This window comes from Spermophilus citellus, assembly GCF_964194105.1.
Source record: "Spermophilus citellus genome assembly, chromosome: 4".
Classification (NCBI taxonomy): Eukaryota; Metazoa; Chordata; class Mammalia; order Rodentia; family Sciuridae; genus Spermophilus; species Spermophilus citellus.
This window is the reverse complement of record NC_138185.1, coordinates 198,248,590-198,265,034: the sequence shown is the minus strand read 5'-3', so window position 1 is coordinate 198,265,034 and position 16,445 is coordinate 198,248,590. Positions and strand designations below refer to the sequence as shown.

At 52.6% G+C, this 16,445-nt stretch overlaps 1 protein-coding gene across 8 annotated transcripts in view; it reads right to left on the bottom strand.

Moving 5' to 3' along the window:
- Positions 1 to 13,889, bottom strand: part of PAPLN (papilin, proteoglycan like sulfated glycoprotein) — a 33,802-nt gene extending 19,913 nt beyond the window's left edge. For 6 of the 8 annotated variants that reach the window (XR_014021470.1, XM_081290112.1, XM_081290115.1 and 3 more), the window contains exons 1-7: positions 12,921 to 13,116; positions 10,121 to 10,180; positions 4,784 to 4,899; positions 3,879 to 3,939; positions 3,529 to 3,631; positions 1,645 to 1,775; positions 440 to 563 (exon numbers count right to left, since the gene is read on the bottom strand). Coding sequence is in view for 7 of the 8 variants with exons in the window: in XM_081290112.1 (XP_081146238.1) it covers positions 440 to 563; positions 1,645 to 1,775; positions 3,529 to 3,631; positions 3,879 to 3,939; positions 4,784 to 4,899; positions 10,121 to 10,174 (589 nt within the window). In the remaining variant the exon portion in view is untranslated. The other 2 variants (XM_081290114.1, XM_081290113.1) reach the window with 2 other exon arrangements.
- Positions 13,890 to 16,445: the final 2,556 nt, after the last annotated feature.

The window sequence follows — 16,445 nt, the reverse complement described above, 5'->3', positions numbered from 1 at the left end:
GAGATTCAGGGGTGGGGGTCTGAGCTACTTTGTCACCCCTCAGACCCCAGGAAGGAGCTGTCCTTGGGGGTTCAAGTGCCAAGAGGCACAGATGAAGGGAGGGGGGACAGGCAGGCTGGGCTGCTTGGGGGTCAGTGTTCCTGACAGAGGAAAAGCTTTATGAAGGCCAGAGAGGCAGGAAGGCTGGGGAGGGAGCAGGGACAGGGTGGGGACCAGGAGGAAAGGGATGAGAAGCGGCTTCTCGTTGTCAACAGTATGAGATCAGAATGGACAAGTAGTTAAGAGTGTGGTCTCCTCCCCGCAGCCACAGGGAGCTGTTAGCATGAGACCCAACAGACGCACTGGTGGTCATGAAGCCACCTGGCCTGGAGCCTGGTCCAGAGAGGAAGACAGGCCAGTGCCAGGCAGGCAACAGAACCCCCCTACAGGGGCCCCCTACCTCTGCTGAGGTCATTGGCATCAAAGGTGCCCGTGACTGGATAGCAGCTGGTGCCGTCACCCCCACACTGCAGACACTTGTCCTCCTTCTTGGATGAGTCTAGCTTGTGGTCACAGCCGACAACCTGCCAGGGAGGGATATGAGAAAGCAGGGAAGGGGACACAGACCAGGCAGGACAGAAGTGCTCAGGAGTTACTCAGTTGCAAGCCAGGGACGGCTGAGCACACCTGGCCTGTGGTGTCTCCCTTTCTCTGGTGACTACACCCTAACTCCACTGGAGGTCACCTCTCCTCACACAAGTTGGAGGGAGCTCCCCAAACATGGCTTTGGCAAACCAGCAGGTCAATCGCCCTCTTCAGATCAGAGGCCAGCCCAAGTTGCTGGGACTTCTGGGAAAGTGGCCATGCCCTGAAGTTGCCAGCTGGTACCACAGGGACCTGAAGCTGTGGGAGGCCATCTTGTGACACCTCCTGGAAAGAATCTGCCTGACTTTGACCCAGAGAGGAGTAAAACCAAAAGGAAAGAGTCCCAGCACTACCATCCAAGCACCTACAGCCATCCCTTAGTGATGGGTTTGGTTGGGGTTGGTTTCTGTTTGGTTTTGGGACTGGAGATTGAACCCAGGGGCGCTTCACCACTGAGCCACATCCCCAGCCCTTTATTTATATTTATTTAGAGACAGGGTCTTGCTGAGTTGCTTAGAGCCTTGTTAAATTGCTGAGGCTGACTTTGAACTTGCAATCCTCCTGCCTCAGCCTCCTGAGCCACTGAGATTACAGGCTTGCATGACCGTGCCTGGCACGGGTTTGATTTTTACTGAAGTCAGTTTTAGCATGCCACCCAGAGTTCCTTTTACAAGTCAGCATTCTTTTTTTTTAATATTTATTTTTTAGTTGGACACAATATCTTCATTTTATTTATTTATTCTTATATGGTGCTGAGGATCAAACCGAGGGCCTCACACATGCGAGGCGAGCACTCTACCACTGAGCCACAACTCCAGCCCAAGGTCAGCATTCTTAAGGGGTAAGGAGAAGGGGGTGAGAGGACATCTGTGATAGCTATAAAGCATCCTCAGAGTTGGGCTTGGTGTCCTGGTAACTTGAGAAGACACTGGGCTCCTGACAGCCACCTGGCCCTGCTGGTGGTGAACAGGTATCCACAGAGGCCTCCAGCCAGCTCAGAGGGGGGGAGACACAACTCACCCGACAGCTGCCGTCCACACAGACATCCCGTTTGCCAGGCTCACAGGGTGTCCCGTCCACCACGGTATCCTTGTGCTTGTAGTAGAAGTTCTCCCCTTTGGGAATGCAGTTCAGCTCACACTTGTTTGGGGCTAGGATGGGCAAGAGGGCAAAGCTGAGATCTGGGCCCAAGGCCTGGCCTTGAAGCAGGGAGGCTCAGGCAGGCCCAGGAGCTCATGTATGACTGGGAGATGAGGCCCTTGCCTCAGCCCCCAAGGTGACACAGAATCTCACCCTCATCCCAGGCAGAAGAGATGTCCCCCATCTGGGTCTCTGGGGACCCAGTCGAGGAGAAATCCCAGAATAAAGAAAAAGCTATACTCTTAAGGAGATCTACCCCAGCATTAGAGTAGCTCAGGTGTTCATAGTCTACCCTGATTATCAAGGAAGTGTTGTGTGTGCTTGAGCATGCAGTTCAAGTGAGGATTATGGAGACTGTACATTTAAATGGGAAAACGCTTTCAAACACAGAATGATGCTGGGCATAGTGGCACCTCCGCTACTCCAGAGGCAGAGGCAGGAGGATACCAAGTTGCCAGCGGGGGCAATTTAGCAAGACCTTGTCTCAAAATAAAATAAAGAGGGCTGAGGGTGCAGCTCAGTGGCAGAACACTTGGCTAGCATGTGTCAGTCTCTGGGTTTGATACTCAGCACAAGGGGAAAAGAAAAATGGAAATTACTGTGTAATAATTGCCCATATGCAAACAATATAGATAAAATGTAAAAAGAGCTAGCATGGACTGCTGACAGTGATCGTAAGAGGCTGTGAGGGCAGGGCACTTGTCTTGTATTTACTATCTAGGTATTACACATGAACAGCCAAAGTGATAACAGGACTTTAATCAACTCCACAATGAGGAGGCCCTCCTAGACTTTTTTTTTTTTTTTTTTTGGGTGGGGGGATACCAGGGACTGAACTCAGGGGCACTCAACCACTGAGCCACATCCCCAGCCTTACTTTGTATGTTATTTAGAGACAGAGTCTCACTGAGTTGCTTAGCACCTCACTTTTGCTGAGGCTGGCTTTGAACTCATAATCCTCCTGCCTCAGCCTCCCAAGCCACTGGGATTACAGGCATGAGCCACAGCGCCTACCTAGACTATTTTTAACATTTTTTCCTGTTTCCATTTTTCTATGATGTGGATAGATAAGAATTATTTTTTGCACATATCCACCCCAGGATGCGGCAGGATTACTGAATGCCAAAGCTCCTCCCACCTCCCAGGGGCTGCAGGGGGCATCCCTACTGGCCAGAGTAGCCCCCACACAGCACACACAGAGGACTGAATACTCGTGTTCACTGATGTAGAAAATCTTCTGGAGTTTCCAGAAGTCATTTGTCTCCAGTAGTGAAAACACACACTTAGGGTCATCGCAAGGCTTCTGACTTCTCTAAATGTCTTAATTACGTACACGTTGGTGTTTTTATCTTGAACTGTATCTTTCTAAAAATTAGCGACCTCCACCCTGCTCAGCGTTACCCAGACCCTGTCCTCAGGCCCCAGATGGGGGTAATGGGGTCTTCTCAACCAAACCCTGCCTGCAGTTTGCCCCATGGGTCACTGATCCTACCCCTCCCTCCCCATCTCCACCTCTGTGCAACGGGCAGAGAGCCTTGGGCTGAACAAAACCGCTCCAAACGCTACAGACCACAGCGTTCAGAATACATGCAGAGACGGGAAAGGTCCCCAAAGGCGTCAAAATGACAACCGTGCTGTGTTGCAATGGGCACGGGCTAAGGGTACTGGAGATTCTGGAAGACACATGTGACCAGGCGTCTAGAGTATGGTGACAAGGACTGCGAGTCGGTGTGCACAGAAGCCCCCTAGACGCCAGGCGCTTACCGCCGTAGTAGGGCAGCCACCGGTACCACCGGCCCTGGAACTCGGCGCCGTCGAACTCGGCGCACTGCTGGGCCCGGAAGTCCCGCGCGCCGTCGGGGCAGCTCTGCGCGGCCGGAGCAGGAAAGTGGGTCCCAGCGTGGGCGCCCCGGAGGCCGGGACCTGTCCCCTCCCACCGCCCGTGCCTGGAGCCCTGGGTCCTCAGCCTCCGGCCCGCACCCCAGCCAGCGGCGGCGCTCAAGGCCGCTCCCCCGGGGTACGGGTGCAGAAGGCGCTCTGGAGCCACCAAGGGAGGGTGCCCCGGGGGCCTCAGCCGGGTGCGCCTTGGAGAGGTGGCGCCGCGCGGCCTTTACCTCGGTGCTGCAAATGCGGTGGCTCCGGGCTGGGCCCACGCAGCTGGAGCCTCCATCTCTCCTGCGGGCAGAGGACCAGGAAGACCCCAACATCCCACCCCATCCTGGGCCCTCCTGCAGGCCCCCAGCTTTGGTGGGGCTTCCAGGTGGGCAAGGCTGGGTCAGAGGGGCGGCTAGATGGGGAGGGGTGTGCGCACACACAAATCCCCTTGGGTGGGCACCATTAGTCCTGTTCCTCCGGGAGAAGTGACAGAAGCCTGACTATGCTGTATTTGGTCTAACTCGGCACCATCAGGCCTCTTTAAAGCAAATTTCCAGGGAAGATCCAAATTCTGCCCTTGGAAATGGACGTAATATTTACCGACCTGTGAGGCTAGTTTAAAATTTACGGAGTGAATAAGTGTAGGGCACTTAGAATAACACGTTTTTTTTCTCCCTCTCACCCCGCCCTCTTCTCACACTTGTTCTCAGGAATGAATTGGAAGGACACACTCTTCTTTTGGTCCCCACCTCCTCCACAGAACCCATCAGAGTGCAGAGCACATACTAAGTGCTTAATAATATCACTTAAGTGGCGAACATCTACACTTGACAAAGCTGCTGGAGGTAAAATAATAATAAAAACCACGGGAATTAAAAATTTCTTTTAAAAACATAACAATTTACTGCAAATGAGGAGCCCGAGGCTCAGGGGTGGAAAAAGCAGACCAGCTCCAGTTCCTCCAAATCAAGGCTGATGGTTGAAATGGGTGGGTAAGTACACAGGAAATGGTTTGCTTCCCTATACTCCACTGAGGCTGCTTCTAAAATGAATGTCGTTTGCTGGCCCCTGATGCCTCGCTCCTGACCCAGTAACCGGCCTCCCTTGCACCTGCCCTCTTTGGGCAATCCTTAGTCTCCCCTACCTCTGGGAGTAGCAGGGGCGCTCCCGGAAGCTGATGCCTCCTCCGCAGGTCCGGCTGCAGGGACTCCACTGGCCCCAAGGGCCCCAGGTGTCACTTTGCCGCCTCACCTTGGGAGCCTGCAAAAGGCATGCTCAGGCTTGTGAGTCAGCATCACCCATCAGGGACTTGAGCTAGGAGCCCCCATAAGGGCCCTTTGCCTAAAACCACTCCCTTACCTGTTCAAAGAGCCTGTAGGACACAGCAACACTGCCCTGGCATCCCAAAATGCTCACTTATAAAAGTAGCAAGCTTCAGAGTGGCCTGGTGGCACACTGTAGGCCTGTAATCCCAGCAGCTTGGGAGGCAGAGGCAGGAGGATCACAAGTTCAAGTCCAGCCTCAGCAAATTAGCAAAGCCCTAAGCAACTTAGCAAGCATCTGTCTCAAATAAAAAATAAAAAGGGCTGGAGATGTGGCTCAGTGGTCAAGTGCCCCTGGGTTCAATCCCTGGTACCAAAAAATAAAATAAGAAGAATTAAATCAACGAGGCTTTACCATAGGAACTAAGCCAGGCCCGAGTGTGGGAGAGAGGGTGTTGAAAGGGTCCATGCATCAGGGAAGGGCCAGAACTTCCACGGCCTGCCACCCTGGGTGAGGGGCTTTATGGCCGGGGCTGTGCACAGGTTTTTGTGGGTCAACATTGATGTGGGGAGGGAACCTTAAAGGAAAAAAGGGATCAATATAAGACAGGGACACACAGCTGCATGTCCTTGAGTCAATCACCTAAACTCAGTCAGCTGTGGTTTTCTTAACTGGCAAAGTAGCCAGTTCCAGCAGCATCTCTTGAACTCCTACTGTTTGCCAGACATGGTAGGGAAACTGCCAAACCAGGAACAGAGACTTTTCCCCCTGACAATGATATACTCTGGCCAGAGCCTAGCTTAGAACTAAAGGGTCTGCAGCCCACTGATCATGAGCATGAGCCCCCAAAAATGGACATATAAAAGGGCAGGAAGGCCTCAAGTAGGATGGGAATGTCACCCACAGGCAGAGATATGCTTCCCCAGGTTCCCACACCAAGCCTGGTGGCACTTGTTTCTAGAAGTTTCTAGAGCTCTAGCCTATGAAACTGGGAACTTAATCTAATCCTGGAGGGAGGCTGCTATGGTCTCTTCCTGCTGATCCTTGGCAGAGACTTCCAAGAGTACCTCAATAGCCACTCCCCTTCCCCCATTATGAGAGAATCTTTGAAAACTTGACTTTTAGCCAAATTCTCTTAACTTGCTGCAGCTAACTGTGGCTACATCACTAGATTCTCACCAGTGTCATATAAGTAAAAGTGTTGGGCATGCATGTGTATTTGTCCTTTTCTTCTTCCTCCTCATGCCTTCCTGATGACTGGAAAACAGATGTGATGGCTGGAATTGGAGCAGCCTTTTAATCTGTGGGGGAATGCAGGACTAGAGGCTTCATAAAGAAGGATTCTAAGTCCTGGGAACCAGAAAGATCTGACAATTTGCAGCTAGCATCAGAAGTCCACATGTGACACCCATATTCTCTCACTTAATCCTCAGAACAACCCAATAGAACCCATTGCATAACAAATGTAAGGCAGAAAGAGAGGAAGCCACACAGGAATGACTGGGCATAACGGCAGGGCAGCCTCACTCCAGGCTGTCATCGTGGGACTGTATCCCTGCCTGCCTCTCAGGGGCGGCCAAATGAAACATTATGGTAAGTCCTAAGGAGCTGGACAGGAATCTGACTTGACTTCACAAACTGCCAGGAAGCAGATGATGGACTGCAAACACGTCCTATTTTCTGGAAGAGGACTTTATTTTAGGGTATTGCCACATAAGAATCTTCAGGAATAAAAAGCACCCCCAATTTTTAGAGAACGCTCAGGTGGGAACGTGAGCTCTTCTTGCTGGGACTGTTACAGTGGTCTCCGGTGACGCAGAGGGCTGCTCATCTCCAGCGCGGAACACCTAGTCACCCTTGCTCAATAACTGACCAGAACTCCAGGCAGAGAAGTCTGCACTCAACTTGCTGAGCCTGACATACCAGAGGGCTCTGCTCTCAGTCTTGAGCATCATCTGCGTCTTCAGTTCCCACTGCCACAAAGGTGATAAGCTTTCAAAACCAGTGAGCCAAGTATCAAAGTAGTCCCTCAACGAAATCGAAGCTGATTTTACTTGGATTAAGTTTCTAGTTTAAAAAGGAAGTGACGGGCTAGGATTGTGGCTCAGCGGTAGAACGCTTGTCTCCCATATGCGAGATCCTGGGTTCTATCCTCAGCACCACATAAAAATAAATAAGTGAAATAAAGGTATTGCGTCCAACTATAACTAAAAAATAAATACTTTTAAAAAATAAAACTAAAAAAAATAAAATAAAAAGGAAGTGACTGAGCAGTGGCCAGTAGCTTTCCAGGGACGAGGGGCAGTGCAGGCCCGGATTCCAACACCTCTTCCCCGTAGGCATCAAGCCCAGCCACCCCTGGTGAGAGGGCTGAGCCTTCTCTCCCTGCGGGTGTGGGCCTAGCTCTGGTTCTCTGACCCAAGCCCCTTTGGATGTCTGTCTTGGTTCCCTCATCCAGCTACCTGAGCTTCTCCAAATCCCCCCTTCCCTAAAGAGGGGCTGGGCTGGGCAAGCTGATACAGTCAAGGTGAAGTGGGACCTCCCAACCATGGAGTCACCTTGTGCCCATCAGGATGAAGTGGGGACTGGTCTGAATACAGGCTGTGTGTGTGTGTGTGTGTGTGTGTGTGTGTGTGTACAGTGGATTGAATCCAGGGGCACTCTATCACTGAGCTACACCCCCAGTCCTTTATTTTATTTATTTATTTTTTATGTGGTGCTGAGGATGGAACCCAGGTCCTTGAATGTGCTAGGCAAGTGCTCTACTGCTGAGCCACAACCCCAGCCCCCACCCCTTTTTTAAAAAATATTTTATTAGTCATTGATGGGCCTTTATTTATTTTTTATGTGGTGCTGAGAATCGAACCCATGGCCCCACACATGCTAGGCAAACACTCTACCACTGAGCCACAACCCCAGCCCAGTCCTTTTTAATTTTTATTTGAGACAGGGTCTCACTAAGTTGCCAAGGCTGGTCTCAAACACTTGGGATCCTCCTGCCTCAACTTCTTGAGTCACTGTGCCACCAGGCCCTGCATGAACACAGGGCTCTCTCAAAGGTGAGATGCCTTACAAACATTCTCCAGCTTCCTGCACCCAGCACCCATGAGAATGCCATCTACGTGCCAGGCCACCAGCAGTCAGCATTGGAGAGCCCTAGCCTGGGTGATTCCCCCCGCTGTGCTGTGCCCCTCTCCGTACCATCTCTCCACGGAAGGAACATGTTTAGTCACGAGTGGCACCAGCATGTTTTATTCCCTGTAATTACCCAGACCACGAGCTGCATGATGGTGTGAAGCCAGAAAGGGCTGATGCAGCCAGCCTCGCCCTGGGCCTGTCCTTGCCTGCCCTGTGCTGTGTTCAACATCCACCCCCCCCCCAGGAGCAAATCAGGAGCCCCCTTTCTGCTGCACTGCTTCCAGGGGAATCAGCTTAAGGTGGTGTATGGGGGAGGGAGAGAGATGGAGAGGATGCAGGTGGGAATGGAGGCTGGGGCACCAGCCTTTAATTGTGGGAATGGAGGCCAGCTACCTCCTTTAATCATCCAAGTCAACCCCTGTTCAGCACTGAGAATGATCCCCAGGTGCTGGGAATCTTATGGGAGACCCTGTCCCAGCTGGAACCAGAAATGAAAGCAGCTGAGCTTCCAGCTTGGGCCAGACCCCTTCACCAGATGGGTAGAGGATAGCAGGAGCAGGGTTCTCAGCCCAGGCCATGACCAGCTTCATCTGGGACTAGATGCTGGGACTAGGAGGAGGCAAGAGATTACTCCAGGTATTCCTAAGGGAGAAAGGACCCAGGGTGCTCTGGTTTGTTTCATCTGAATGATGGGCATTGTAACTCCCAAATTAGGGGAATCTTAGGCTTGGTGATTTGGCTAGGGTCATACATTGGGATTTTGTCCTGGGATCATGATGGCCCGTCCACCTGGGCTTTGACTTGCATGCAGCTGGGACATCAGAACTCCCTGAAGGATCTGAGTGTAGTGTTTAGGAAGCAAGGGTCACAGGGTAGCAGAGGTGACATGGGAAGCTGGCAGGTAGTGGAGAAGGATGGCTGTAGCTCACCCACTTCTCTGTGACCAGCATTGGATCCTCGGGCACTTGGAGGACTGTGCCCACCACAGACCTCCATCCCGGCCTGCTCTGCTCATCTTCCTCCTGCATTCTACAGAGGTGGCATTACTGCTGCCCTCCCTACAGCCACACACAGTTTGGGTCCTTTCTTGAGGGGGTCCTTCCTCTCCCACCTGTGCCTGCCTCACAGAGGCTGGGCAGGGCTGTGGTCTCCCCCGTGAGAGCTCTCCAAGGGCAGAATGGGGCCTGGCTGTCTCTATGCTCTCTTTTCTGTCCAGCAAGCCAGGGCGGCACCCAACTCCACAGACTCTCTCCTCCCCAAAGTGGGTCCTGCAGTCTAGAACATTCCCTGTATATCCTTAGGCCCCAGGTACCTTCTCCAAGGAAACCTGTCCTTTGGGTCCCTTTGCTACTCTGATGGCCAGTTGGCTTCCTGTAACCACTAAGTTTTGCTCTAATACCATAGCCAGCAGCCATTATGTGACTATTTAAACAAAAACCAAGTCAAATTTAAAAGTTCCTCATTTGCAATAGCCACATTTCAAGTGTTCAATAGCCACAAGGGACCTAGAGGCCACCTACTGAACATCAGAACGTCTCCAAGGTGCAGCTCCTCTCAGAAGGTTGTACTGGACAGTTCTGCTTAGGGGCAAACCCCAAAGGCAGAGCAAGTTGACAAACACCCCAAACAGCTACACTCAAATAGCGGAGCTGAGGGACAGCAGTATTTGGTTCCAGGTGGACTGCAGGTGTCTGGTCGGATGGGCCATCTTGCCCTACACCTTGACTGGTCCTGGTATGGTCCCCACCTGACTTTCCTCCTTGGAGCACCACCAAGAGAGAGGGCTCTCCTCTCTTAGCATTAGCCAGGGCCCAATGGAATGCACCCACCACCTTCTGAAGGGTGCATTCCATTGGTGGCAGGTTGCCATCCCTCAGGATTGTTCCCTGCCTCCCTGCGGGCAGTCCCGGGAACTCCTGCAGGAGCTGGAGGGCAGAGATGTGGGTTGCCTCCTCTTTCCCCATCTTCTCTAGCACTGCCCCCCTGTCTCCTGGGTAAATTGCTGCCACCGATGGGCTCCAGCCCACCTCGCCTCGCCTCCTCTGCAGGGTCCCCCGGGGACGGGGCACGCTGTACTCACCGAGGACCCGGGCGCCGGAGCCAGCAGCAAGGGCACAAGCAGGAGCAGTCGCATTTCCACCTGCGAGAGGTGAGAGAGGTCGCGGGTTAGAGCTGGCGGGGCAGGGGCAGGGCACCGCCTCCTGCTGCTGCAGCCCCAGGTGTGGGGTCCCACAGGCGACCCGCGCAGGGAGCGCCGCGGGGGTGCGAAACAGAGAAGACACCAGGCGCACTCCACTGCTGTGCCATTCACACACGTGGGAAAGAAAGCGCCCGGCAACTGGCAGACATTCAGGAACAACTTGTTTCAGGGAACCCGAGAAAAAACAGCGCAATTAAAGCACTACTGTGTTGTTGAAAACAGGGAATTCATCCTAAAAGTAAGCACAGTCACTGCTTTAAATTCACCAAGAGATTCCTCTGAAAAAGCCATTACACCCGTTGTTTAAAAACACCTGATAAAAGCTGGGTGCAGGGGCGCACTCCTGTCATCCCAGGGGCTCAGGAGTCTGAGGCAGGAGGATCCCAGGTTCAAAGCCAGCCTCAGAAACTTAGTGAGGCCCTCAAAAAATAAAATGGGCTGGGGAATGTGGCTCAGTAGTTAAGCCCCTGGGTTCAATCCCTAGTTAAAGTAAATAAACAAACAAATAAATAAATAAAATTTAAAAATATAGATTTGTATATCAGTTTTTATTATTTAATTTTTTTAAGTCTGAAGATAATTTTAAAATTCAACTGCTTTTAAAAATGTTAATTGGGGGGGCTCAGTGGTAGAGCGCTTGCCTAGCATGTGTGAGGCCCTGGGTTTAATTCTTGGCACCACATATAAATAAATAAAATAAAGGTCCATGGACAACTAAAAAAAAAAATTATTAAAAGAAAAAAAAATTTAAAGTTAATTGGGGCTGGAAGTGTAGCTCAGTAGTAGAGAGAGTGCTTAGCATATGTAAGGTCCTGGGTTCAATACACACACCCACACCCACACACGATTGTATCATACATGGTATTGCATATATAGTATCATATATACATTTATACACAAATAATGGAGATTGAGCTCAGGGTCACTTTACCACTGAGCTACATCCATTTTAAATTTTGTTTTGAAATAGGGTCTCACTAAATTGCCCAGCCTGGCCTCCCATCCCAGTCACTGGGATTTGGGGCCTGCACCACCACTCTGACTTTGTATCTTATTTTAAACCCAGGCCAGCTTTTCTCTGTACAGAATCTCCATGAACAGGCTCCATAACTAGTGTGCATACAGGCAGGTGCTCAGTGTGTTGTGCAAGATTAAGTCCGGACAGTGCAGTATGGGTACAATGGCTGTGTGATTTGGTGTGTACCATGTGTGCGTAGGCAGTGTGGTATATGTGCGTTCAGTATGCTCACACTGCGCTTGTATGTACTAGTCACTGTATCAAAGAATGATATAAGAAATGGGTACCGTTCAGTACAAAACATTTAACAAGTACTGACCTGTATGTTTGAATTTTAAAATCTGTAATTCCACCAAAGTCTTTTTTTGTTTGTTTGTTTGCTTTGTTTAATATAAAATGATTTCAGGTTACTGGGAAAAAACAGCATACATAAGCCAAGTTTGGCAAAATTTCCCCTGGCACCCGTATTAGACATAGGTACTGGGTACTTGGTAAAAACAATCATTCGTCTAGTAACCGTTTTCATAGTCAAGTCCGAAAATCCTGGGGTTGGTGTGAGGGAGATTTGTGCCCTCCCCTCTCCAGCCTCGCTAAGGCCGGACCTCGCTGGAGGCAGCTCCGGGGACAGCATCCGCTCAGGCTGATGACAAGATTGGCCATGCGAGATGCTTCTCTAAGGAGACAAACCTTTAGGGACGGGTGAGCTTAGCTATGGGAGAGACTAAAGAAAGGACAGGAAGGAAAAAAAATTAAAAGTTACAATTGCTACCAGCAGTACCCCGGCCTCTGCAGATGCCCCGGACTACAACTCCATATCTGCAATTCCAAAGTCCCTGAAGCCTGAAAAGTTGTTTTTTCAACTAGTGGTGACAAACAACCTGTCCGGTTCCAGGGCCAGCTCTGCTGGGTTTGGCTACCGAGCTACTCCGGGGTTGGACAGGGGCAGGACAGAGCGCCCCGGATCGCAGGACCGACACTCCAAACGCGGTGGTGCTTCACCAGACTGAAAGGCGGCTGGCGGGACCCGGGCTGGGGCTTCCCGCGGGGCAGACCTGGGCCTGGCGCCTTGGTGGCGCTGGGCACCACCCTCCTGCACCGTCCCTAACTGATGTGGGTTCTGCCGGGGCTGGCATGACGCTGTCCCCCTTTTCTGTCTTACCCTGAAGGGGCGCCCCGGGTCCCCACTCCGGGGACTGTGCCTGTGCTTCTCTCGAAGACCCCAGACGTGGTTCGCAAGTGAAGCTGGGGACGGCCGGGCACCTGTGGCAGCAGCCGGCTCCGGGGCTTCAGCTCCCCAGTCCCAGATCCCCAGCGTCAGGTCGGGAGGGGACGCGCTGGGCCTTCAAGTCCTCGCCTCTGCGACGCGCAGAGAACGGCGTCCCTCCGAGGGAAGGTGGCGGGAAGCGTGGGCGCTGGGACCGCTGGGTTGCGTGGGGACCCTGGCCGAGCGGTTCTCCGCACCCTGTCCCCCTGGCCGGACGGCGCGCGGTGCAGAACGGCGACCCCGCCCTGCGCGCACCTCGGTGGAGGGAGCTGGAGGTGGGCTCCCCACGCCCCACTTTCTCCGACACCGCAAGCGCCAGGAGCTAGGCGGGGCAAATTCCTGCAGAAGACGGGGTATGCCGCCCCTGACCCCCACCGCCGGCCTCTCCACCTTCCTACCTGTCTCCGAAAGCGCCGGGAGCCCAGCGCAGCGCTGCCAGGGCCGCTCCGTCGGTGCCCGCCCCTGCCCTAGCCTGGAGGTCGGCCCCGCCGCGCGGAACGCCCGCGGAGGTTGGGCTTTGTCTCCCCGCCGCTGGCTGGCCTCCTCCCCGCCCATCTCCCCCCACCCATCTCCCCCCACCCATCTCCCCCGACCCAGCCCCGCGGACACCCGCTCCGATCTCCGTGGGAGGACAGTGCCCCCGCGGAGAGGTCTCCGTGGCGACCAGAGAAGCCCCGTGCCTCCACCCGCTTGGGTCCTCGCCAAGGCTTGGCTTCTCCTCTCCTCCCCTCCCGGGGCTCCGGGTCATTCCTGCCTTGGGTCTGCGCCAGTCGCCTCTGCGACCTCACTTGCCCTTGTTCCTTAACCGTAGCCCCTCCATCACTCCCCACACCCTTCGTGTCCAGCCACCCTCTTTGTCCTCCACCCTTGAATTCTCTACTTCAGCTGCAACTAATTTCTCCACTCGAGTTGCTTATCCCCACATCCCAGCCAGCTTTTTTCACTGTCTAGAATGTACTGTCCCAAGCCCCTCTAACTCCTACTGATCTCTCAAAACCCTGGTCAAATTTCACCTGTGGAAGCCTTCCGCAGACCACCCCCTGGGCAGAGCTGTTGCTCCCTCAGTTCTTGCCGCTGTAGTTCTGTGGTGCATCTCAGTGGTGCTCAGTCCCCTGAGTCAGCTCTGAGTTCCCAGAGGGTAAGGCCTGCATCCCCATCTCCTGTGCCCAGGGCACTGGTTGGCCTCAAGGCAGGAGCTAAGTAAATGTGGTAAATTTAATTTCCTTTCTCACTTGTCTTTTCTCACAAGCAAAGCACCCCTTGCCTGTCGTTCCTTTTCTAAAACTGGAATTCACTCATCTGTAGGAAAATGGCACTGGCTCTGAGCCTGTGGAAGGTGGGAAGCTCACAAAGGCTGGTTCCCTCCCCCCATCCTCTTCTGCCTTTGGCCCCTTGCTGGCTCTGGCCAGTCACTTCTCCCTGATCTCCTGTGAGCAGAGAAAAGTCACCTATGGGGGAGCTCAGCCCTCTTCAGAGCTGGGCTTTTGCAGTCCGTTGCCTGGAGCCCTCTCTGATGCTGGGACAGAGTGCGTGTTAAAACACAAACCCCAGGGCCTTTCTTACCTATCAGGGTAGAGAGGAGGGGCTGAAGCAGCTGTGTCCCAGGGGCCCCTGGGGAGGTGTGTGAATTCTTGGGCAAAGATAAAGCTTGGCAGAGAAAGCAGAGTGGAATTACCCAGAGCCTCTCTAGAAGAAAAAAAAAATAGTTTCTTCCATTCTAAAAGTCCTACTCCCTGGCCCCTCCAGCTAGGACCTTTCTGAGCTTGGTCAAAGGTCCCTGTTAATGGGAGAGAAATGCTTCTCCCAAGGCTGAATGGGGCAGCTGAGGCCCCAGGAGTTCATCCTACTGATCTGCTCCTGGATTTCCTTTGATCCCTTTGTCTCAGACACCCAGACTTGGGTCTTCTTACTCATCTCCCCAACTGCAGAGAGACCCCTGAGGTTGGGGAGGCAGGACCTGCCCACAGCCAGGCCCCGCCACTCACTGTCTTGGGCCTCACGTTCTCCTCTGCCCACCTCAGAGAGACAAGGGAGCACAGTGCCCAGCAATAATCAGTGCACAGAAATACGGTAGTTTCAGAAAATTTTCAGAAAACTTCCTTCCTATTGTAAATTCCCTTCTGTACTGGCTCCAAGCCACGCACTGGCAGAACCAGAGACCCCCTTCCATTTGGGGATCGGGGTAGCCTGGGGCAGCAGCAGGAGCAAAGTCCTGGGAGACCGACAGACCTGGGTTGGAAACCAGTTTTGCTCCTCACAGTGTATGAACTTGGGCAAGTCATGTCACCTCATTCAGTCACAACCTGCTCACATGAGCCCCGTGGAGATGGCATGCTTCCATACAGCTCCCACTAGGGTCTGAATACATGCTAATTCCTCCTGCTCCACAGGCCCCCTAATTCTCTACATTGGGTCATTTCTGTAAATTACATAACTAGAGACAAAGCTAAGAAATAAGCGGTCAGATCCCTGTGTGGCTGGGTTGGGATGGAAAGCTCAAGGTTAAGACAGGGAGCTGCTCTACCATCCACCTCTGGCAGGAAGCGTTCCCTTACCCCAGCCTCTGTGGCCTCTGGGCCAGGGTTGGCCCTGCTGGTCTCTTTTCTCTTTTCTACTGGTCTCTTTTCTCCCTTCAAACTGGGAACTTTGCAAGTGCAGAAATCTCTTTTCCCTTGTTATATCCTGTGCTAGAGGTTTGCAGTGATCCTAAAGTTTTCCCTTTGGAGAGGGTTGTGGGAAGCCCAGTTGATTGGCAGCCTCCAGCTGGTGCCTGGTTTTCTTCCACATTCCCAAGTCTCCCTGCATGGCTCCCCCATGGTTCCCTCCATGTTTATCTTCATGGGTCTTTCCTTCCACTGCTCCCTTGCACACCTAATCCCATCTTGGCATCTGCTCCTCCAGGGACCTGAACTGACTTACAGCATTCTTGGTTGCAAACCACAAAAAAAGGATCCAGTCAACTTAAATAAAAAAGTTGCTTCGAGGAAGGACATTGGGAGCTCATGGAATTGAAGGGAAGGCTGGAGGATCAGGCATGCAAATGGGCTGGAACGCCTGTGAATGTTGCAGATTGTGGCCCAGGAATGGCTCTGGTTAGGAACTATCCTGCTGGATGCTGGGCTACTTCCACCACCGCTTTCCGGCAATGCTGACCAAGGTCACCCCAAGAAAACACCTTGAATGGTCCTTGTTGACTCAGACCCCATAGAGCATGCCTGCACCTCATCTGGCAGCCCCCCCAGATGGGAAGGTGAAAATGAACCCTAGAAATGAACCCCTAGGAAATGAACATCTACCATCTCCCTGTGGCGCCCCATGTGTGAGTTCTGCTGAACTCTTGAACCGAACTTCTCTGCTTCCTTCTTCTTGTGGTGGTGGTTGTTCATGCATGTATTTATTCCTGGAATATCTAAGTGGCTAGACTGCTGCAGAAGCTGGAGGCAGCCCCAACCGGCTGTGGTCAATGTTTAACAGCCAGCACTCTGGAGACGAAAGAGCCCTGCTGGGTAGGAGCGATCAGGTCCACGGTGTAAATGCCCCACCATAGCCTCCCTCCAAATACCCATGGCCCCTTCCCTTGGAGAGTCTACACTTTAGTAAGGGGTTGCATTTGGGGGGGGGTATTAGGGATTGAACTTAGGGGCACTTGACCACTGAGCCACATCCCCAGCCCTATTTTGTATTTTTTTAGAGACAGGGTCTCACTGAGTTCCTTAGTGCCTTGCTTTTGCTGAGGCTGGCTTTGTACTCGTGATCCTCCTGCCTCAGCCTCCCAAGCCGCTGGGATTACAGTTGTGCACCACAGCACCTGGCTATGTGTTAATTCAGACTGAAGCTGATCTTAAAATCTGAATATTCAAATAGTCCTATTATTAAACTTAAATATATTGGTTTCCCTTCATACAGATGGTCCCGGTGATAGG